At 45.8% G+C, this 23895-nt stretch overlaps 4 protein-coding genes across 4 annotated transcripts; 1 reads left to right on the top strand and 3 right to left on the bottom strand.

Annotated features, from left to right (window-relative positions):
• LOC8082404 (EID1-like F-box protein 3) lies at positions 3178-4959 on the bottom strand. The gene has a single exon (XM_002456453.2). It carries the CDS (start codon positions 4384-4386, stop codon positions 3487-3489), a length of 900 nt encoding a protein of 299 aa, XP_002456498.1. The 5' UTR covers positions 4387-4959; the 3' UTR covers positions 3178-3486.
• On the top strand, positions 11728-12579 carry LOC8055259. The gene has a single exon (XM_021457383.1). It carries the CDS (start codon positions 11862-11864, stop codon positions 12381-12383), a length of 522 nt encoding a protein of 173 aa, XP_021313058.1. The 5' UTR covers positions 11728-11861; the 3' UTR covers positions 12384-12579.
• LOC8055258 (4-diphosphocytidyl-2-C-methyl-D-erythritol kinase, chloroplastic) lies at positions 13506-17972 on the bottom strand. Its single transcript, XM_021455436.1, has 11 exons — positions 17670-17972; positions 16818-16913; positions 16646-16714; positions 15957-16061; positions 15805-15861; positions 15490-15690; positions 15019-15111; positions 14849-14948; positions 14653-14752; positions 14137-14222; positions 13506-13923 (listed from the first exon to the last, which is right to left on the bottom strand). The coding sequence occupies exons 1-11, from the start codon at positions 17871-17873 to the stop codon at positions 13820-13822; spliced, it is 1215 nt and encodes a 404-aa protein (XP_021311111.1). The 5' UTR covers positions 17874-17972; the 3' UTR covers positions 13506-13819.
• LOC110433405 (probable E3 ubiquitin-protein ligase RHC1A) lies at positions 18678-23301 on the bottom strand. Its single transcript, XM_021455437.1, has 2 exons — positions 23059-23301; positions 18678-20004 (listed from the first exon to the last, which is right to left on the bottom strand). Exons 1-2 carry the CDS (start codon positions 23205-23207, stop codon positions 19089-19091), a joined length of 1065 nt encoding a protein of 354 aa, XP_021311112.1. The 5' UTR covers positions 23208-23301; the 3' UTR covers positions 18678-19088.

Genomic DNA, 23895 nt, shown 5'->3' with positions numbered 1-23895 from the left:
GAGCCCACTGCTCTACAAGTTCAGCTCACAAACATGGCAACTAAAAACAGAGATCCTGCTTAGAGCCTCTAAACTAGTCTAAAAATAAGCAGCAGCAAAGAGCTATCCTTTTATCCTTCTCTGGTCCAGACATGGCCACTAAAGAGATACAATGCCCCTACTTCGATTATGACAATGTGCGAATGTCAAAGTTGATCTGGAACCAACCATTTCAGTTTCTTAGGCTCTAGCCTTGTACGGCATAGGGGCTAACAAACTGTAAGTACAACGACAGTAACGAATTTGAAACCGGAGTGCAAATTAAAACTAGCCTTGTACGGCATAGGGGCTAGCAGCAGTTTTAGGATAACAACAAGAAGCCGTACACGCTGAATCTAACACAAATCGTTTTTTATGGATCAAGACATAGTTTATCAACTCACAATTAGCACATGCGTTCAGGTGTCTCGATCGCCCCTGGCTGTAGTTTAACTTGTTCCATGTACGCTGATAAGGAGTATATGTACTACAGCTATGAATTCCACGTGAGGTTAATTTGTAGACTATGATTGTCCACAACGTTGCAAAACGACGAAATTGTAGGCGTCTCTGAGTTGAAAAAAAAACTAGCGCCGAGGTATGTTGGTTCCTCAATGCTGAGAGGATAAAAAAATATTTTTTTACCAGTTGAATCAGCGCACTCCCTCTTCAACACACCAAGCAGCACGCTGATAGCTCTGAACTTTTGGGTCCCATATACAGTAAAGCAACGATGCTCACATTGTGCCCATTTGTGGTTTCTGGCATCGATATGAGCTGGTGTACGGAGTTAGATTTTTTAACCTTTGTTTAGTTGTCAAAATTTTTCAAGATTTCTCGTCATATCGAATCTTATGCTACATTCATGAAGCATTAAATATATATAATTAAGAAAACTAACTACAAAGTTTACCTGTAATTTACGATATAAATCTTTTGAGTCTAATTAGTCTATAATTAAACAATAATTGTCAAATAAAACCAAAAGTGCTACAATAGCAAAATCTAAAATTTTTCGCGAACTAAACAAGGCCTTAGCACTGGTAACGCTGTGGCCAGTCTGACATGTTCACTTGAACTTATACTGATGTTAAAAAATGATGTTCGTTAATTTATTGTAAAAAAGAAACTATTCTGTTGTTTAAAATTATGATTATATAGGTTTTTGCTGGTTTTGATGAATTATATTGCATCTGACTAAAAATCTAGTCCATTTATCCTCGGAATATTTTTGTCGTTGCCCGTAACAATTATTTTACCACATCTGCATATTGCTGGGACTGCCGGAACCTCCTGCTGTCACGCGCGCTTCCACTCCCCCTGCACGCCACCCGCCCACCCTAACACCCTTGACTCTTTCAAGCAAATGGATTTTTTTGGCTACATGAGATCTTGTTTAGATGTTTATGTATCTATCTAACTATGTTCTTGTTTAGTTCGCAAAAAATTTTCTAGATTTTTCATCACATCGAATCTTGCGGCACATGCATAAAATATTAAATATAGATAAAAAAGATAGTTAATTGCACAGTTTACCTGTAATTTACGAGACGAATCTTTTGAGCCTAATTAGTCTATAATTAAATAATAATTACTAAATAAAACCGAAAGTGCTACGGTAGCGAGACCTAAAAATTTTCGTGAACTAAACAAGGCCTGTATGTATCGAGGTAGAATTGAGTGAAAAATAAACTAACTTTTATTTCAATCAATCTCATCATATGTGGAGTGATGCTAATATATGAGAACCCAAATAAGGCCTGAAGCGGACACACAAAGTCGTGGACTTGTGGTCGTGGGCGCACAGCTCAGATCGATGAGCAAACGGTGCGACGGAAATGTTGCTGATGCTGCCAAAAATTGATAAGCTCTTTTTTTAATGAGAAAAATCGATCAGATTGATCACCGTGTGGTAGCAGTAGATCGATGGGAGTAGCTTACTAGGTTAATTATATATCTCTTTTTTTAAATAAAAGTCAAATATGTTCTTTTTGAGAAATGGTAGCTTAGATGTGTTCCAAAACATCTCAATGTATAGCAGTTAGCATGCACACAACATAATCCGATCGTGTCGTAGAGCGTATACTCCCTCTGTCCCTCAATTACTAGAATGCATGCAAGTCAAATTATCTTAAATTTGGTTAAGTTTATAGAAAAAAGTAACAATATCTATTATATAAAATGAGTATATTATAAAAATGTATTCTATAATATATCTAATGATATTAATTTGATATCATAAATCTTAATATTTTTTATAAATTCAGTCAAAGTTTAAAAAATTAACTTAAAACAACTCTAGAAATCTATTTATTCACTACAATCTTAAAACATTCGATTGTATAACAAGAGAACAGAATAAGAAAATGATATAGCGCGTCAAACTAATATAGTTTGCCCCTTTTGGAATTGAAGGAATAAAATCATTGGCAAACACACGGTCAGCAAAACCTGTGAGTTCAGCTGGGGTCTGTATTGATATGGAGACGAGCGGATCGCATTGGGCGGCGCCTGGAACTGCCCTGGTTTTTGGAGTGAGAAAAGACACTGCACGCGAGCGGCGAGCGTGTCCGCTGCTACACCGTTCGCACAATTTCGCTGCGACAGGAGGTGTGCAGGAAGGCGCATAGGATCGACTTAGGTGAGAATAGTCTGTTTCGAATGAGGCCTTCTTTAGTTCTAAAAAAATTTCTAAGATTTCTTGCCACCTCAAATTTTTGAACATATATACGGTATAATTTAACTGTATAAAACATTAAATATAATAAAAAATAATTAATGGTATAATTTAACTGTAATTTGTAAGATAAATCTTTTAAATCTAATTAATTTATAATTGAATAACAAATACAAATGAAAGTGTTAGAGTAGCCAAACTCGAAAAAGTTCACGTACGCAATGGCCTCGAAACAGTATTTCATATTGTATACTTGCACCAGTACGAAGACGATGGAAATGAAGAGGGTAAGCTCATTAGCACGAGCACATCTCCTCCCGCTTCATTATTTCATACTGTAGATGACAGAGCAGAGCAGATCCATGTTGTCTCGCCAAGTGGACAGTCCTGGCCTGGAGCAGCAGACTACTACGAGCGGAGCGTCTTTTTCAACTGTTCAAGTCAACACACACGACAGTCGATTCCGAGCGGAAAACAAGAGGAGAGTGAACACAGCAGCTCAGAACACATCACAAAAGTCTCCATTCAGCCGCGCGCACAGCTCGCTGAAACGGTAAAACATGGTGCCATATCCATCCAGCCGCGGACCAGAAAAAAGCACTACTACTACTGCCGCTGCCTTCTACTACTACTCCTACGGGCTCCCATGGCTACACAAAAGGACGCCGGCTAGTCATCGACACCGAGTCTGTGACACGGTGCTGCTGATGGTACACTGCTACAGTACGCCAATTACGCACAAGTCCATCGAGCACATGGCGTTTCCGTGGTGGACCTTGACATGTCGGAGTTTACGGCGCGACGGGTCCGCCATCGCTGCCGCCTTCCGTGGACGCGTCGTCGTCGTCGTCATCCTCGGAGTCGTCGCCGTCGTGATCGCCGTCGCTGGAGGTGAGGCGCGCGAGCCAGCAGTTGCCGTGGAGGTGACCGCTGACGCAGACGTAGTACTCGAGCCGTCCCTCGTAGGCGCCCAGCCTGCGGCACGCGCTGCGCGGCGCCATCCCGGCCGCCACCATGCTCCACACGCGCGCGCCGCAGTAGGGGCAGCGCACGCGGGTCTCCAGCGGTGCCTGCCGCCCCACCAGGCACGCCCGCGTCCGGGAGCGCATAAAGCCCCGGAACACGCCGCGGTAGGCGCCCACGTCGTCGTCGGCGCCGGGGACGGCGTGCTCGCAGGGGTCCGACACGTAGAGCAGGTCGCCCCGGCACCGCCGCGACAGGAAGCTCCGCCCGGACGTCTTGGAGAAGCGGGACACGCCCGTGAAGTGGCCCCGCACCGCCGCCGCCGCCGCCGCCGCGCCGCAGCAGAAGAGCAGCAGCTTCGCCAGCGCCGGCCACCCGCCCACGACCCGGCCCGGGGCCGCGCCCGTGAGCGAGGCCACCATCCGCGGCGCACGGGAGATGCAGAGCTCCCGCCACAGCACGCGCTCCGCGACGGCGCGCAGCCGCCGGCTGACGCAGGAGACGGTGCACAGCGCCTTGGGGTCGAAGTTGAGGGACCGGAACACCAGCGCCAGGACGTTCTCGTCCAGGATCCCCGTGTTCACGTCGTTGGTAGCCCGCCGCGCCGCCGCACCAATGCCGCCGCTCCGGTAGCTCGCGCTGCTGCTCCCGCTCCCGCCCGCGCCCGCGCCCGCGCCGCTGCTCGACGCGCCCAAGAACCGCCGCGTGTTCCGCGCGCCCTCGCTCATCGCTCGGCAATAATCGAGCAAAATCCCGTTGGGTGTTGTGGGCTTCTAGCACCGTGCTGCAATGCACGGCTGCTGGCAGCTAGAAAACGCGAACCGACTCGTTGCCAACCCAAGGCAGAGAACGAGTAGGCGATGCAGAGCGTGCAGAGGGCAGTGCCAGCCGCCAGGGGGGATGGAGAAGATATATACGGTCGCGACGGGAAGCCGGCGAGCCGGCGATCACTTCGCGTGCTCCCCGAACGGCGTGGGTGTCGGGGCAGGGCGCGACCGGCCAGGGGTGTCGTGGCGCCATCGGGCGCTTGACAAATGGCCACTGCAGCCTCGAGTGCAAATAATTAGTCGTGGGCTTAGCTGGATTGCAGGTGCGACCAACGCGAGAACCATCCTGTCAAAAGAGTCTCCCCGTTCCTCCCTCGATCACGCAAATATCTGCTCAGTGCTCGCCTCGCGCCGCTAAAAAACAAGTGATGGCGCTAAAAAAACAAGTAACTACAGCCAATTCACGTAAGGATGGATCTCAGCTGATGTGGCGCGATGCGGCATCTCAATCACACATGATCACAGTCATCACCTGGGCCTTGTTTACTTCCGAAAAGATTTCGGATTTCGGTACTGTAGCACTTTCGTTTGTTTGTGACAAATATTATTTAATTATGGACTAACTAGAATCAAAAGATTCGTCTCGCGATTTCCAGCTAAACTGTGTAATTAGTTTTTATTTTTGTCTATATTTAATGTTTTATGCATGTGCCACAAGATTCGATGTGACGGAGAATCTTGAAAACTTTTTGGTTTTCAGGGTGAACTAAACCCCAATTTTTTACAATTTGGCTCTTTTTTTAAAAAAAGTTCACAATTGGACCCCTGGAAAACTTAAATGCAGAAATGGACCCAGGGGGTCGGCGCCATGCATCATGGCGCCGAGGTTTCACGTCTCGGCGCCATGGATCACGGCGCCGAGGCCCCTGGCTGCCTTCTGTCGTGGATCCGACGTGGCAGGGAGCTCGGCGCCACAGATCACGGCGCCGAGCTCGGCGCCACAGATCTCGGCGCCGAGCTCGGCGCCGTAGATCCTGGCGTCGACCCCTTGAATACCACCAGGCCGCGGCTCGCGTTCCTCTGTTCGCGAGGCAGTCTTCCTCACCGCCGCCGCGCTCCCTGCTCGCCGCCGCCGCCGCCTGCTCGCCGCGCTCCCCTTCCATCCCCGCTCGCCGCGTGCCCCGCCCGTCCCCCTACTCGGCGCGCGTGCCCCGGCCCGGCCGCGCCGCGCAGGGTGCTGCTCCCTGCGGCCGCGCCGCGCAGGTGCTGCTCCCTCCGGCCGCGCCGCGCAGGGCGCCCTCGGCCCCCGGTGCTGCTCCCTCCACCCGCCGCCGGCTTCGTCGTCGAGGGAGCAGGGAGCCGCCTTCGCCGGCGTTTGGCTGTCACGGGGCAGGGAGCAGGGGGCTTCCCCTCTTCCGGCGGTCACGAGCCTGAGGCCCCTCTGCCCTGCGTCCGTCTGCTGCAGCGGCGGGATGTAAGTTTTTTTTTGAAATTAGTTATTCTAGTTTACATAATAATTGAGTTACTAATTTATTTAGAATACTTAGTAAACTGAAATAGCAAGTTTAGGTAGTTTTGTTAGAAGCCTAAATTTTGTTAGTTAGCAATTAGTAATTTATTTAGTTAGCTAGTTTAGGATTTTATTTAGTTAGAAGCCAAAATATCGAACCTAATTTAGCAGAATTCACATTGGTTTCTCTGTTTCCTAATTTATCGTAGTTTAACTATTTAATCTAATTTAGGTAATGTAGTTATTAATTGTTTTAATTTCTTTACTAAATTGAGATATATAAGTCTATTAGTTGTATATTAGCAAATATATCTATATATTAGCAATCCCAAATCCAAGTACATGAAGAATAATATACCCTAGTTAGTTAGTAAATTTAGTTATATAGTAGTACTCGTGTTAGTTAGTTACATACATTGTTAGGTGTTTTATATGTATTAGTTATATGCCTAGTAACATGGTTATTTTGTATATCAATTAGATGGACAATTTAGTAACTCTATATCATGGAGGAAGTGTGGAGAAAGATCAGTTTGGCAATGTTGATTTTGTTGGAATGCAAACGGTCCCTTTGATGTTTGATGAGCGGCCCTTGTTTTCTGAATTGATGGGTAGTGCTCGTGATGAGCTTAAATGTAATTTGAATGAAGAAGAAATCTTAGTTGAGGGGGTCATTCACCATGGCGGGTCAGGTACAATTTTTAGGCGGTTGGTCCCAATTGTATCCGAGGTTCAATGGGACAAATATGTCAAAACTGTCATGAAGAGTGAGTTTAAATGTTTGGATTTGGTTGTGCGCAACTTGTCCAAGGAGCCAGGCCCTCTAGTGGATTCTCCTCTTAATTGGCAACCACCCATTGGCCCTCTAGTGGACAATCCGGCACCCTCAGCTTCTCTGATACCCATTCAGAACGTGGGTGTGGAAGATGTGGTTGTCGTTCCTGATGCTCAATCCGGTCCCAATGAGGTTGGCTGCGTACATACCCCTATGACCCAGACAATTCCATGTAAGTGGCGTAGTTGCATTATTCATTTTGTTAGCATTCCTTCGTTCGATTTAGTTGTCTCAATTGTATGCATATTTGTGGTTTTGTTGTATGTGACAATCCAAGTAATGATTGTTGTCATCCTGTGCCTCCAACAATTAATGTTGACGCAGCTTTTATAGCATCTAATAGTTTGGATGTTAATATTGAGGATGATGAGGAGCCCTATGGCACAGCTAGAGCTGTTGATTCCGATGATGACCGGCCAGTTGCACCTTTAAGTGAACAAGAAATGGAGCTTATCAGACGTTTTTGTCCTGATCGTGATCCACTAGTTCACGAGTTTAGTGACCTCAGTCATTCTCAAAATGCTTATGCAGAGGGAAGAGATGATGAGCTGCTGGAGGCTTCTGAGCCTGGTGAGAGTGTGCAAATTCAGAAGGGCATGATCTTTAATGATTTGCCCAGCTTAAGAAGGTGGTTGCAACAATATTCTGTAATACGTAAAAGACCCTTCAAGGTGATGCACTCCCATGTTGAGCGCCGCTACACGGTTGTGTGTGAGATGTCAGATTGCAACTGGAGGGTCTGTGCTCGTAAACAAAAGGCCACCGGGAAGTTTAAGATCACAAAAATTGTAGGTCCACACACTTGTGCCCAGACTGACCTTCAACAGAAGCATCGACAGTTGACCTCTACACTTATTGCTAGTACGTTATGCACAACTTTAAAGGGTCAGCCCAACTTGAAGGTCAGAACAATTATGGACATGGCTCAGAAGATATTTAAATATGACATAAAGTATGGCAAAGCATGGAGGGCAAAGCAAAGGGCCTGGAAGATGATATATGGGGACTGGGAGGAGGGATACGAGCAGCTGCCAGCAATGTTCAATGCAATGAAAGCAGCTAATCCAGGCATGCATTACGAGTACATTCCGAAGCCTAATGAATGGAGGAATGGGAGGCAGATATTCTTTCGTGCATTCTGGTGTTTTCCACAGTGTGTCCAGGCCTTTAGGCACTGCCGTCCAGTGTTATCAATTGATGGTACTTTTCTGCTTGGCAAGTACATGGGCACTCTTTTGGTAGCCATTTCCTGTGACGCTGACAACGCATTGGTTCCTTTGGCTTTTGCTTTGGTGGAGAGAGAGAACAAAGACAGCTGGGGTTGGTTCATGCGCCTTGTTCGGATACATGTCATTGGCCCACATAGGGAGGTTGGTGTCATATCTGATAGGCACCAGGGCATACTCAGTGCCGTACAGGAGCAGATTCCTGGTTATGCACCTTTGCACCATCGTTGGTGTACTAGACACCTTGCAGAGAATTTACTTCGGAAAGATGGTACGAAGGACAACTTTCCTCTATTCGAGGAGGTTGCTCGAATGCTTGAGGTGCCGTTTTTTGAGGAGAAGTTGGAGCAGTTAAAAACCGCAACAAATGCAGAAGGTAGGCAGTGGCTGCTAGGTTTGATGAGGGAACCTGAGAAATGGACAAGAGCCCATGATAATGGTGGATGGAGGTACGAGTTTCAGACTAGCAACATGGCAGAGTCATTTAATAGTGTGCTCAAGGGTATACGTGCCATGCCAGTCAATGCCATTGTATCTTTTACCTTTTATAGACTAGTGGCCTGGTTCAACGATAGACATGCTCAAGCATTGCAATTACAGAGTAATAATATAAAATGGGCACCTAGAGCTAAGAAGCACCTTGACAAGGCAAAGGAAAGGGCTAGAACACATGACATAGAGTGTTTTGACCATGCCACTGGCAAGTACCAGGTCACTGAAAGTATACCTGGCTCTTCAAGATCTATGGAACAAATCAAACTTTTGATGGTCCAAATATTGAATCCAAATTCGTGCTCGGTTTTTGGAGAGAGAGAGCCGAGAGGGGAGATGAAAATATGAACTGGTAGCGAAGGCGTCGGGTGATTAGTACCAGGGAGCTCGGCGCCGTGATCTGTGGCGCCGAGCTCGGCGCCGTGATCTGTGGCGCCGAGCTCCCTGCCACGTCGGATCCAAGTCAGAAGGCAGCCAGGGGCCTCGGCGCCGTGATCCATGGCGCCGAGACGTGAAACCTCGGCGCCATGATTCATGGCGCCGACCCCTGGGTCCATTTCTGCATTTAAGTTTTCCAGGGGTCCAATTGTGAACTTTTTTCAAAAAAAGGGTCAAATTGTAAAAAATTGGGGAACTAAACATGGCCCTGCTCTCTCTCTCTCCCCCCAAAGCGGGTACTGTTGCGTGCTACCTGACACAAGATCTGGCGCGCCATTGCTATTTCTGTAATGCGTCAGATGTTATTAGAGCGTCACATCACATCGCTCGACGGCTCTACGCTATCAATCAGGCTCGCGTTGTTTATAGCAGGAGGTCTATCCAGATGATTTGTTTGAATTCTTAATCCCGGCCACCTTTCCAAATCGAGCCATACTGCCGCCGTAACAGGACACGTGCCGGGGAAACAGGCCGTTCTTGCCTCCTCGGTGCACGCGTGTCCAGCCGGATTCCCGGAGGCCCGACGCGTGCGCGCGCAGGGGACGCGTGTCGACCAGTCCAAAGCACAGCGTTTTTTTTTTTTTTCAAACGTCTCCTCCGCGCGCAAGTTTGATTTGATCGTCACCGCAGTTTCTTTTGCGTGCGCGTGGTGGCGGGCGGATCCCGCGCCGTCAGGCGCTGCGCGCGGAGAGCGACACGTGGAGCCCCCCGTCCTGCCCGGCTCTCGGGGCGCCAAAATATCTCGCCGGCGGGGGGATTCGGGACGGACACGTGTCGGCTCCCTGGAGACGCTTGTGCGGGGGACAGCATGGACGTGTCCGCATCGCGTCGGAGCCGACTGGCTCTCGTCTCTCGGCGGCGACTCGGAGTGTTTCAGTTCAGAATTTTGGCGTCGTGCTGTGCTTTTCATTCTTCTCAGGCCTTGTTTAGTTTCAAATTTTTTTGCAAAATCGACACTGTAGCACTTTTGTTTGTATTTGACAAATATTGTCCAATCATGGACTAATTAGACTCAAAAGATTCGTCTCGTCAATTTCGATCAAACTGTGTAATTAGTTTTTATTTTCGTCTATATTTAATACTCTATGCATGCGTCTAAAGATTCGATGTGACGGGGAATTTGAAAAATTTTGCAAAATTTTTTGGGAACTAAACAAGGCCTCACTTGTGCTCTGTGGCTGACGTAGATCCAGACGAGTGTGATGTGGAAATTGCTTAATGTTGCATCGCAACCACTCGCGGGTGGACACGTTGGGCAAGGATATACAGTATGGTAAAGCGCGCAAGGTTGGAAAGAAAATACAGTATGGTTTTTTTTTCAGGACATCTTGACGAGTGAAAGAATCACTTTATATCTAACAATCATATACTAGATCGATTATGCTCGGCTGAACATGCCTAGACGGCTTACAGGTGTAAGCTCCGGAGCAATGGAGCATGACATGACCTGCAAGATGACGGAATCTACATTAACGGTGGAGGCGGCTCTGTTTACATGCCATCGTTGAGGTGCAAGAAACGGTTAAAACTCGGTCTCAATAGTGTGCGAGACAGGAGTTGCAGATTCCAGTTGAATGGATTAGATTTGATAGATAAGCTCAAGTCGACAGATCGAATTTATCGTCGAATTTGCCAACATTTAGCAGTTAGCGAACAATATTTTTAACCATGACTTATCAATCAAGCAAATATGGATTGTCGAATGGGCGATAAGTGCGGGAGAGGGGGAAATTCTCTGCACTCGTGATGCATTCAGGCCTTCTCCTCTACAGCACGGACCCGATGTCGTACGATCACCCTTTTGATAGCTCCACAAGTATGATCCGCATGACAACCAGTCTGGTCGCTTGAGCTTATTACCAAATATATTAATCATTCAATAATGTTTTTCTCTCATAACAAATTAGCAAACAGTAATTTCAGTAAACAGGGCCAAACCACACTCAAGTGAAAAAATATGGTCCACGAGATAAAGTTCGTGGATACTGGTAGAGCAAGAAAGTGAGGGGGCCAAAGACCCCTAAGCACCTATGGTTTCTACTGATTTTTTTCAAAATTATTTCGTTCACAAGAAGTTTTCTTTGAAAAAAAATAGTTAAATTTTTGAGAAGTTTGTACCGCTCGTCCTTTGGAAAAAAGGGTTAAAAATCGCTCACCTTCAAACTGAAGATGCAGCCCAACCCAACGAGACCGAGCAGAGTGTGTTTGTCAGCTTTAGATCAATGCTGATGCGCTCATATTCTACGGTATTCATTGCATTTGCGATTCTGGACGCCCTGGCTCGTTGATTTCGTGGCTCCCCGTCACGGGTGCGGCTCACTGTCACGAAGAAAAGCGTAGCAACGCCTTGTTTAGTTTATGAAACTTTATAAAAAAATTTAGATTTTTCATTAAATCAAATTCTACAGCACATGTATGAAACATTAATTATAGATTAAAAAATAAGTGTACAGTTTGTTTGTAATTTAGAAGACAAATCTTTTAAGTTTAGTTAGTATATGATTAGTCAATATTTATTAAATATTAATAAAAGTATTATAGTGTTTATTTAAAAAAAAATTGCAACTAAACCACAGCTTTCCAGTTGGCCGACGGCCGATGGCCCGACAGCGCCTGCAAGGCTGCATGACCGTAAAAGTCACTGCGACGGCAAGCGGGAGAACAGCGTGTGCCGGCGTGTCGTGGGCAGCGTCGTGTCATCCTCGTCCACGTATGGACACAAAAGCTGACTGACTGCTATACTGTCTACTGACACGTTGCCATCGCCAGAAAAATCACCGCCAAAGGCGAGCCGCGGACGCGCGCACCGGCACTGCGGGGCGCGGGCAGATCGGCCGGGAACACTCGTAGAAAATCCGCCTACCCATCTCACCCGCCCACCCACCAGTCCACCATCCGTCCCCGACCCTTTCGCTGTTGTGCCCGAATAGGAATAATGGCGGCGGAGGCTCAGGCCGAGGGTCCCGCGCTGCCCCCAGCGCCCCCTCCGCCCCTGGCGCACGGGAGCTCTTCCGCTTCCCCGGAGAAGCGCGGGCTCCTGATCCCGGGGAACGACGGCGGCGGCGCGGAGGAGGAGCGGCAGCTGCCCGAGCCGAAGCGGCGCCGCGCGTGCGTCGCCGCGCTCGACAGCGTCCCCAGCTCGGTGACCGAGGAGGAGGCGGCGGACTCGCCTGGCTCGGGCTGCGGCGGGGACGGCGCGTCGTTCTCGTTCCAGCACGCGCGGGGCGGCTTCGTGGCGCTGGAGACCACGCCCAAGTTCGGGTCCTTCAACCCGCCGGGGGAAGCCGAGCTGGCGGGCCTAGATCTGAAGCCTCCGGGACACGAAGCGGAAGCGGAGGGCTCGACGGAGGCGGACGACAAGGTCGAGGTCCCGGAGGCGTCGGCTCCTGGGGCGGAGGTCAAAGACGAGAACTCGCAATTACTGGGCGGCGAGGTTGATGGCCAGGTCCAGGCATGAACTGTGCCTTGGTTTTGACCAGCAACGGAAGTTGCCTGTTGGTTGCTAGTAGTAGTAGTAGCCCTTTTTTTTGTGACTTCTAGTAGTAGTAGCCTAGTAGCATGCAGATAAGCACTTATCACCACTGTCTAGTACGTACTGTAATCACTTGTATTTACATTGTTAACGGCTGAGAAATGCAGTACATTTTGTCCATTTGATGCTCATGCTATCACATCACTCGCAACCAAGAAACTTCTGCTATAGTGAGAAAATGATAAGGCTTTCACGGGATCAGATTGTGTAACGAACAAAGTTCCATTTTCGTGAGGCGTTTCTCTTCCTTGACACACTGTGATAGCTCAAGCCGGCTTCGCCGACAGTGGTGGCCTTCCATGAGACGGTGTATAGCCAGTAATAATAGGTTATAGAGAGAACTATGTATAGCCTGTGCTCCATCCGTCCACAAATAAATGCATGTCTCGTTTCTTGAGAAGTCAGTTTTTTTAAGTTTAACCAGAAATATATCAAATAATATCAATATTTATATCTGCAAATGAGTATATTATAAAAGTATATTTAGTACTTAATCTAATGATACATATTACATATGATAAATATTAGTATATTTTTATATATATTTGGTCAAACTTAAAAAAATTGACTCTTTGAGAAACGAGATGTGCATTTATTTGTGGAGAAAGTATTTTTTTTCCAATCCCCCTTCTCAGCTCCAACCCTTTGACTTTTGTAGACTCCATCTCAGGCCTTGTTTAGTTCCTGAACGAAAACATTTCGTGACACTGTAGCACTTTCGTTTGTTTGTGATAATTATTGTTCGACTATGGAATAACTAGCCTCAAAAGATTCGTCTCGTCAATTTCGACCAAACTGTGCAATTAGTTTTTATTTTCGTCTATATTTAGTATTTCATGCATGCGTCTAAAGATTCGATGTGACGGAGAATCTTGAAAAATTTTGCGTTTTTGGGTGGAAGTAAACAAGGCCTCAGCAAACTTTGAACTGGGCTCAAGGCCCTGGGCCCATACGACGGCCCAACCATGGCTACTCCCTAACAGAACAGTGACCAAACTTGCCCCCCACCGCCCCCCCCCCCCCAAAAAAAAAACAGTGACCAAACAGTGATGAATAACGTCTAAACAGTTGTAGAGGTCCTCACAAGCCTTCATTTTATTCCCGTTTGAGGGAGTAATATAATATAGTACTTCCCTTGTTCATTTGATCCTAATATATCTACGGACTAAACTTCTGGAGGCTGGAGCCATTAATCTGACTGTTGGTCAAATCGATAGTTGCTATACTGAAAATGATCCATTTCAGAACCAGACTGTCTTATGAGCAATTGCCGATACCGTAGAATGCTTTCCTAACATGTCGGCATGTTGATCAAAGCCTGTATCCGTATAATCACAAAACTGATACAGAACCTGACTTAATCAGTCAGCGACCGAGGCTTCCAAACCATCTTTGCTAGACGTGGCATTGGACGAGATTGGTTCCCTGTACCACTCGTTCTCATCGCGAGTGAGCAAGCAAGCCTCTGCACAGAAAGATATCAACCATTCAGAATGACGGTTCCAAACCTCTAACTTGTTAGGACGATAGGATCACAGCTACATTCTAAGCACTTCGGCTTGTATTGTGTGTTCGGAAAATCAACCATGAATCCTTCTTGACTGCACCGAAATGGAAATGATGTGCAGTAGAACAATTGAGCATACGATTTTCGGAAAAAAAAAACAATCGAGCATACCTGACCAAAAAACATCCTTGTAGTCTTCATCGTCATACACGAATGCAGGAGGATCCGGGGAACCAATCCCAACAATTGTGCTTCCACTACAAGAGATATACGATGGTTAGTAGATGTATCATTCCAAATGCACAGAAAACATGTATGTTCCACTGCAATCAACATCAGAATGAAAAAATATTGAAACATGTACAGTTACAAATGCAGAGAAAAGAAGCACACAGGGGGATCTGTTCCCCCCAATTCGCTATAGTAGGTACACAGCATACAGTACCACTCATCAAATCGCTATAGTAGGTACACAGCATACAGTACCACTAATTGACATGCAGAATGCTTGGCAGTTCCTATGTGGACAACTCTACGGTTCAAATTCATAAGTGGATCCATCCATACACTCCCTTTGTGCTAATTACAGGAATCAGCCCCAATGCCAGAGTCTTTGAGAACATGTGTACAGTGTAACTGTAGACAAACAGATTCTTCAAAAAGCTTGATAGAAATATCCCTCCTTACCTTCCTGACATAAAAACAGCACTATAATCATCCCGGCTAGCTGCAATAATTCGTTTCTTCAACCTCTTAAGTGAAGGTAACACCTCAAAAGCTGGAGGCTCTAGAAAACAAAAAACAGAAGCACAAACACTGTTTAAACTGAAGTTATGAAACAGAATATGCTGAAACAAAATAAATTATTTAGAGACATGCATACCTAGGTCATTAACACAAACATCTTGTGATATCCCATTTTGAGTTATTTCCTTGAGCAAGGTCAAGGGATCAGCTTGACTTGTTTGTTCCAATTTGAATCGCTGCAGCACAAGAAGCTTATGATCAAAACACATGAATTTCAAATAAAGAAAGCAAGTGTTTACTAGTTACCTTGTAAACTTCAGCAGTTGAGCATGCTTCAGGCGGCTTTATAAGAACCATTGGTAAATTTTCCGGCAAGGGATTTGGGATATCTTGGACAATCTACATTTCAGTTCAAGCTAAGATTATGATGAGACACTACTACACAAAACTAAACGCTGGATATACATGTCACCATTTAGTTTGTATTTAACTAAAAGAGGTAGCTTGTCAATTTCTTTTGAAGAGCACTGTTAAAGTTCAAATTAGGTAACTTGTATGAAAAAGAAATAAGAAAAACAGGACAAGCTAAACGGGGGTAGCATGATCAACTAAATATTCTTCACCCTGGTAAAGTATGATATATGATTATAGATGCACTTGTATTTAACTTTGGAGAACTGTCAGCTGATTTGGAAAAAATAAAGATACTTCCTGCTGTAAGAAGAATAAATGAAGTATATATAGTGATCAATAGACTAGAAACCACGGGGAACATACCTCTCCTCTACCAGTACAATATGCTGCTCCTTGTGAAAAGAAAAAGGGGATATCTGATCCAATCTCACCAGACCACTCTTGAAGATCCTTCTCTGAAGCTATACAGCCAGCAAACTGGTTAGCAGCCCAAAGTGCAGTTGCAGCATTGCTGCTTCCACCACCGAGACCAGCACCAGTTGGGACCTTCTTATCAAGATGTATCTACATTTGAACAGAAATGGCACAAACCTTAAAACTTAACCAAAAAAAAATCACTTTAATGCCAAAAGAATGAGGAACTTCTCAAGATAAAAAGGCTTGTGCAACTGACGGTACCCAAAAAAAGTTATTAGTCCCTGTTTTCTGTCGGTAAAGGTTGAGTGCCTTGATGATCTGCAGGCTCATGAGACAATAGATAAGTTAGGGAAGTTGAGAATAACAAGTGTGCAGCTATTTCTACATTGTCAACATCTATAGAGCCATCATACCAAATTGCTTTCATCAACTGGGACACCTGGAACATTGGTTGACAGGCGATCTCTGCTTTTACTTGGTGACAATGAAAATTTGATCGTATCACCCAAACTTATCACCTGGAAGTTTATTATTAGAACTAGTGAGTACAGATGATAATTCTTGGCTGTCAAAAGCATGTGTCATTGCTTTTAAGTAAGACTTCATATTTGGTCAGATAATAGTCTATCATACAAATTGTTATTTTGGAGCAGTATGTCTAAATGGAAGTTAACCTTAGCCCAAACATCAAAACATATTTTCCTTTATCAACAGTATTGAAAAGAGAAGAATAAGAGGTTCATGGAAATTGAGTGGATTGCAAACATCCACAAACATAGCAACTTCATTTGAAGAACAATTAGGTATATTATTTAAATGGTGTTTCCTTTGCTGTTGATAATGGTGCTATGTATGTTTTAACCTATGTCCTTTTAATGTGTTGAATCGCGTATATATTTCCAAATTCGTGCACATGAAATCTATTCCAATGTTTGAACATAATAAACATATTTTTTTCTTCCTAAAAGGTCTCAAATGTTTTTTCCCTAACTGGTAAGATTTCATTAATAAAGCTGGATGCCATATAAATTGACAAAAAAAAACATTTCTAAAAATGACACTCATGCAGGAAAAAAAACAAAACAGGCACAAAAATGCTCACATGAAATAGAGAAGCCAGGTCGTGGAACCCATCTGGTCTCTTACCCGTTATCCTCAAGAACACATTAATCTGTGTGGCAAACATATGCACAAGTCTTAATCCGAAGAACGAAAGAAGCAACCAAAAACGTTTTCAATACTTATCAATCATCAGAAGAAAGATAGTAACATACTTTGCAAGGTGAAAATAGGTTAAGCCGTGTCATTCCAGCATCCTTGTCAATTTGGTCCGCTATCTGGTTAAACCTTGCTTGTGGGTCATAAGAGACCTAAAATATACACCATTACAATAGTAAGAAAGTTGCAAATGATGCTGTGGATTTCCCTAGCCAACAAAAGAATTTTCACAACTCTATGGGGGAAAAAACAAGCATGGAAGAATTCAGGAAAACTAGAAATAGAAACAAAAGAGAGGATGCTGTTAAATAATCAATCAACCCCTTGAAGAAATCAGTGGTGGAATATAATAACATATTAATGCGGGCCTTATTTCTTTCAAGGTTGCATATTATGGGATTTTTCATGAATATATTTAGCTTAGTTGAAACGAAATGTGAGGTCTAAACATAGGAAACATTTTGGATGCACTACAGGAATACGGAGCCTAGAAAAAAGAAAGGACCTGTAAGACGAAACAGCTGCAAGCTGAACACGTTTCATGGCCGCAAGAAAGCACATTTCCCTGTGGTCTGGTTTTGCTGTGCTGTGAGGGAAGGGACGGGACGCTTCGCGCGGAAGAGAGGAGACGCCCGCTTCAGCACAAGGCAACGGTGGCATCGCGCGGCGTAGTCGGTAACGGAGTGCGAGAGAATCGGCGGGAATGGACAGAATCCGCGTAGAAATGAAATTCCTTCTCCCGTTACCCATTTCGTGCATCCCCAAAGCGCATAAACAGACGAACAGCGCGGCCGAATCCTTGGTTTCCTACATTTCCTCCCGCAATCCGAACAGTCCTTACCAAATCCCCCCCCCCCCCCCCCCCCCCTTCCCATTCATAATTAAGGGTTTAGAAGAAAGGCGGTTACCTCCACTTGCCGCCTCCCCTCCTCGAACGACGCGTCGACCCTCAGGCTGACACCCCGGCACCCCCTGGCCCTCGAGCCAGGCCTCGCCGCGGGAGACGCCCGCGCCGGCGGTCGCCCCTGGGAGCGGAGGTTCCTGGGCCCGGGCGGGCTGGCGCGGTGGGACGAGTAGAGGCTCTGGGACAGAAGCTGCGCGGAGCAAGCCATGGCTGCTGCTGCCGCGGCGGCTGCCCGGGGAGCAGTGCGCTTGCTTTGGACTCGGATAATTCGAAAATAAGATTTTGGAGTCGGATAAGACAACGGGTCCGAGCGTCTTATGCGGCCAAGCGTCGCGTTCATCGCTCGTCATCGCCATGTGTTTGGAATTTGGAAATTTTTGCTGCGGGTTTAGGGGGTGTTTGTTTGGGTCGGTAAAGTTTAATAGATATTGTAGTATTTTTTGTTTTATTTGACAAATTAGTGTTCTATTATAAACTAATTAGGTTTAAAAAATTCGTCTCGTAAATTACTCTTTACTGTGTTTTTAGTTTCGTAAATAGTCTATATTTAGTGTATCTAAATATTTGATGTAACGAGTGATAAACTTTAACATTTGAAATCAAACGGGATCTGTTTCTCGTTGAGCGCATAATGGACGCGAGATGTTGCGCCTTCTCCCTCGTGCAAGGACAAGCGCCAAGCGTGCGAGGTGGAACTCAGCATCTGTTTCTCGTTTTCTAGTCCAATTATCCGGTCTATTCAACAGCATATGTTTCTCATTTTCTAACAGGTAAACTGACAAATGATTAATAGTAACAGTACGAGGGATTTGGCTGCTACCAGACTTTTAGAGATGGTATCAACTGAGGCATCAAACCAAAGTATTATAAGCAACAACTTGCAAGCAGTTGTGGGCAGATAGCCTGAGATCAGCTACAGGACACCCAAAAATGTATAGACTAAATGTATTGGAATTCTTTCAGTTTCGGTATATATTATAGTCGGAACAGAAGACTGATGCTATGTTTAGTCTAAAAAGACAACCATGTAAATATAATCATGTTTACCATGACATGATATTCTGGATGCATTCAGTTCACTTATTACTGCACATAGGGGATTATGTACTATAATAGCTTTACACTTAATATACCAAAACAGGAATATATACGGGCATTACAGCAGAGTTCATTGCTCCACAATGGACATGAGGAGCAAAGGTATGCACTGAACACAAGACAACAGGCAAGAACCATCCTTGCCTTTTATCTACGGCAAGCAGCCATTACAGCTGATGAATGCCTCACAAAAGCTGAAGCTGAAGATCAAGGCACGAATTGCAGATAGCTTGGACTCGATGCTGGGTTACAGTCAGTGGTCATAGTGGCACTCGGAATATGCTATCTGGTTTGGATCGTATACGGCAGGCTCATCAACACTTTCTTAGTATTGGTAAGGACTGGAACTGGAACCCGACGGGCCAAATGGCCAGAGAAACGAGAAGGAGCTGTGCCTTTCCTGGCTTTCGCTGCCACTGTTTCTTGGAGCAGGATCAAGATCTGTTCTGGTGACCTCAGGAGCATCAGCGGCTTCATTGTAGTAAGCTGAAGGCGCACGGGGGGTACTAGTACTGCCTGATCGCTGTGATGGCAGTGGATGGCGGCAAACAGGGCAAGAATTGTGTTGAACCAGCCAGGGGATGATGCAGTCAGTATGGTACAAGTGCTTGCATGGCATCTCCCGTGCCTCTGCCCCAAGCTCAAATTTGTCTTTGCAAACTGCGCACTGTGGATCATCGTCAAGATGCCTGCGATTTATTTTCACCACAGGCATGGAATCAATAGCTGACTGTGGAGCAGGTGCTGGGCCTTGACGGTTGTTCTGGATGAATAGCTGCCCAAATAGAGCTTCCAGACTGGGACCAACAACTAAACTCCTGAAATTTGGATGGGCAGTGCCAACTCTGCGGCCTCCCCTGAGGACAACATTAACATCACTGCTACCAACTCCAGGAGAAGGGATGCCGCCAAATACCAGTGTAGGAACAGCAGTTGGCCTCCTTCTATATTCAGTACCTGCCCCTTGTCTACCATGAATATCAAACAAACTATCTTCTACCATTTCTTCCATCCGTTGCCGCATAAGGGAAGACATGGCATCCATCATTCCAAATCTTCTAGCTCGACGCTCTTCAAAGTCCGGTTCAATTAGCCCGTAAGTGTTCAATCGGCCACCCATCTCACTGATTTTTTGGATAAAACCATCATTGCAGTTTGGGCATATGATATCCTGCCCACGGAGACGAATTGGTCGCCGACAGGCATAACACCAATGTGTGGCCCTATTGGACATCTTGTTCCTGTGACAAATTAAGCATTCAGCATAGAAGGAAGTTTCCATAAACAAAGCACTAGGGACAACAACTATAAAACAAAGTGCTTCTACCACATAGACCCACGAAACCAATCGACTGGTAAGCATGCTTATAAGGAACATGCATCTAATGGAGTGAAGCCAGTGCATATTTGCTTCAAATGTTATACCAACTTATGATACATTAATGTTATGGGCACTATGGGCCCATGATGGAGGTTAACATGCCTCCAAATAAGGAGTAAGTCCCCAGGTTGTAGCTATCATGGTTAGCATGCCTCCGAATAAGGAGTAAGTTGCCAGGTTGTAGCTGCATGTTAGTAGTAACTAGCAACTAAGTTAGGGTTAGTTAGAGATACAGATAGAATCGTTATCAGGTTATTGGTCTTTTAGGTATCACCTCTATATAAACAGAGGCAGAGCCGTCATTAGAACAAGCAAGAAGAAAATACCCAGAGCCCCCAGAGGGAGGGCTACTAACTGGTTCTTCCTGCTATCCGAATCAATCTATATCATTATGTTTTATAGCTTCATGTGCACACTATCATGGAGTCTTGGTACTAATACATCTCAGAAAGGAGTCTAATATTTTGAACTTGTTACAGATACGAAAATAGATTGTTTGGCCAAGGTTAGCAATAAATGGAGCTGTCCAATTAGAATGGTGTAATTTTTACTGTATTTTGTGTGCATTTTTCAAATGCCCAAACCTCAACTCTTGATTAGGGTCTAAAATAGTATTACCTTCAGCAGCGGTAGATTAAAAGCATGTTTGGATTGCGGCAGAGTGATTCCAGAGTACTCCGACCCTACCATTTTATTTGGATTGAGTGAGCACATGGTTCCGTCCTCCGTGATTAAGGGCATGTTTGCAACCTTTGTCAGTCCCACCTTGCTTAGCCAGCCTCGCCTCGTCTTGCTCCACAAAGGAAGACGAGATTTGCTTGCTCTGTTTGGTTCCCTTGCTGGGTTGCTCTCCTCTCCCTCCCTTCTCCCTACATACCATGACGTCATCCAAGGGAGAGCCTGACACCAGTGCCGACGAGCACGATTGGGAGCAGCAAACTCAATTTGAATCCTACCAAGCCGATTCTCTTTGACAAGAGGTTGATTCCAGAGGAGGACGAGATTAATTTGAGGCAATATGGAAGGAGTAGCTCGATCTGTATGGGGAAGATCTCAGGGGAAGAATCAGCTTGGGCATCAAGGATCTCTATTGGGCACCACGCAGAGCTTGATCTACATCGGGAGGATGTTCGATTTAAGGACTAGCAGGCGATTTGGGGCAGCGCGGTGCTTCCACCAATGGCCACTCATAAAGTCAAGTCATTGACTTGCTGGGAGCTTGATTCAGACCATGCAGCCTCTATTTGGCTGCATCAGAACTTGATTTATCCTATGCAGCCACAATTTGGCTGGTGCTATGACTCGTTTCACCTGCATGTTCTCAATCTGTCAACAAGCAAGAAGGTTCAGAGGGCAGCTCGGAGCACGTGGCAACGTAAACACGAGCGAGGGAAACCTTGCTCGTGCCCGTGGGCAAGGAAATCGTTGCTGGTCTGAGCAAGCTTGCGGAGCAAAGTAAGCTTTCTCGACATTATCAAATGCTTAACCTCAGCCAGCAAGGCGAAGCAAGTGGCGAGTAAAGGAACCAAACAGGCGCTAACACTGTAGCGCAATTCATTTCACTGGACCAACTCACTCCAAGGGGAAACGCCTCACCACATGTACAGAACGGACTTGACCTGGACTCCGCAAATCAAGCAGGCCATAACATTTCAGCAATATTATAGGCGTCCATTTTCTCAGGGGTAAAAAGGAGGTTGCAGTTAGGCACAACACAGATTTCTGACAAAATTTATCACAGTTAAAGTTTGCAAAACTTAATGCAGTGTGATGCTCATTACTATTTATTGAGGTGGACTGTCACCTGGAACTGGACAGTTCCATATAACAACCGCAGGAATTGGTAATGCCGTAGTAGATAATATAATTTTAGGATTTAGTGTTTATCATGGTTCATCTATTCAACAATGGATCCAAATTTTCATTGTTGAGACCAAAACAGTAAATAGGAGTAAACTGAAATACTCAGGGGATCCAAAGACTCCCTTTGTAAACAGCTGAATCAAAGCAAATCCAGTTTTTGGCCAAAATAAAATCAGACTTCTATTATCTCCAAAAGATTGACTATTGGTTCTTAAAATTCCTACCAAAAATATTTCAGTTCATTCTAAACCGCAGTTACCTTCAGCAAACAGGTTGGAACCAGAACCACCAATGAGGATCTTTCGAATTAACACTGGCTTTTCAAGGAATCCAGATCCCCCTATATATGATTACTTGCAATTTGGCTCATAGACCAGCTATAACTCATGCTTGAGAATATTCTAGTGATCGTCCGTGAAGCTCCTATGTGTGCACAAAGCAGGAGGTGGATGTACCAGTTAATCGACTGCTGATCCTATGCGAATCAACTGGATAAATGGAAATAGTTTTTATTTTTAGCACCAGGTTAATTTCAACATCTTGCAAATCGCAGCTTTCGGTGTTCCTCTAATAACTCTAATAATCGCATAAAAAAAAAGAAGGGGAAAGAGGAAAAGCAGACCGGCAACACATCCTTGCGGAGTGTATCCAATCTCAGAAGCAAACATTTCTCCTAGCGCAATAGAAAGGAGGAGAGAACCTACTAAGATCCCAGAGCTCAGTCCGGAATCACAGTCTGACACACATTTCTTGAGGGTTTCCCTCGACTCCAGAATAGCGGAGAAAACAACTACTAGGAGGATACGGGGACGGCCATGACTGGATCTACCAAGCCACAAACTACACGCTCTAAGCGCGTTGGCGAAAGAAAAAAAAAATCTACCAAACCACACATCCACCATAACCCAGTCCTCCAACAATCCCCTCCAACCGCTAGCAATCGGGCACGGAAGTTCGATCGATCGATCGATCAGTCCAGCGCACGAATCAATCCACCGAGGAAGAACGAAGGGACGGGAGCATCGGGGAGGGGTAGGTCCATTGGGAGTACCTTTGCTGCCAGGAGCGCCCGCCGTCGACGGGGGAGAGTGGGGAGATGAGGGTTGCGGGTGAGTGACGAGGCGCGTGACACACACCACATGTGCAGTGCGCCCGATCGGGCGCGGAGGAGTGAAACGGCCGCTGATCTCCCGCTCTCATATAATCCCGCAACAATCTTCGCGGCAGTGCTGCGTGTGCACTGTGCTGGTGAGTGACCCGGGAGTGGGCACCGGGGCCCCCCGCGCCGTTGGGGTTGGGGTTGGGGTCGTGGCGTGCCCGAAGAAGCTTCGAGGCGGCGTGGCGCCTTCCCGAGCCGCACGCCCGGGCGCGCGCCGTTATGGGCTCGGGGTGGGTGGTGGATCCGTGAGATGACCGCCCGTCAGGTCGGCACGTTTGCTTCAAGGGCAGAAATGAGAAACTGCCGGCCTGATGGGGTTTGGCGGTTTGGCCGTTCCGGTGCATCGGGCGGGGCGGGTCGACGTCGACGCGGCACGAAAGGGCGTGACGCCCCGCTGCTCTGGTTGCAACTCTGGATATTTTTTCGTTAACGGACGGAAAAGCTACATGTCATTTAGCATTTTTTTCCCCCGATGTCACACCTTTTAGAGTGTAAGGATGAAACATCTGAGAGTTTCATTCTATAGTTTTATAAACATTTAATTTCGAGGGCTCATAAAAAGTTGGTAATCGTATCAAGAGAGTTTCATCTAAGAGCAAGTTTAATAATACAACATATTTGCTGGCTGTAAGGTTTTTGTAGCCTTCTCCAGCCCACTCATAATAGTTAGCTATTCATTATTAATATATGGCTCACTTATCTCTCTCACAAAGTTTCTTGGTTCTTGTG

Source organism: Sorghum bicolor, chromosome 3 (assembly GCF_000003195.3).
Source record: "Sorghum bicolor cultivar BTx623 chromosome 3, Sorghum_bicolor_NCBIv3, whole genome shotgun sequence".
NCBI lineage: Eukaryota > Viridiplantae > Streptophyta > Magnoliopsida > Poales > Poaceae > Sorghum > Sorghum bicolor.
The sequence above is the reverse complement of the archived record's forward strand: the minus strand, read 5'-3'. Positions and strand labels throughout refer to the sequence as shown.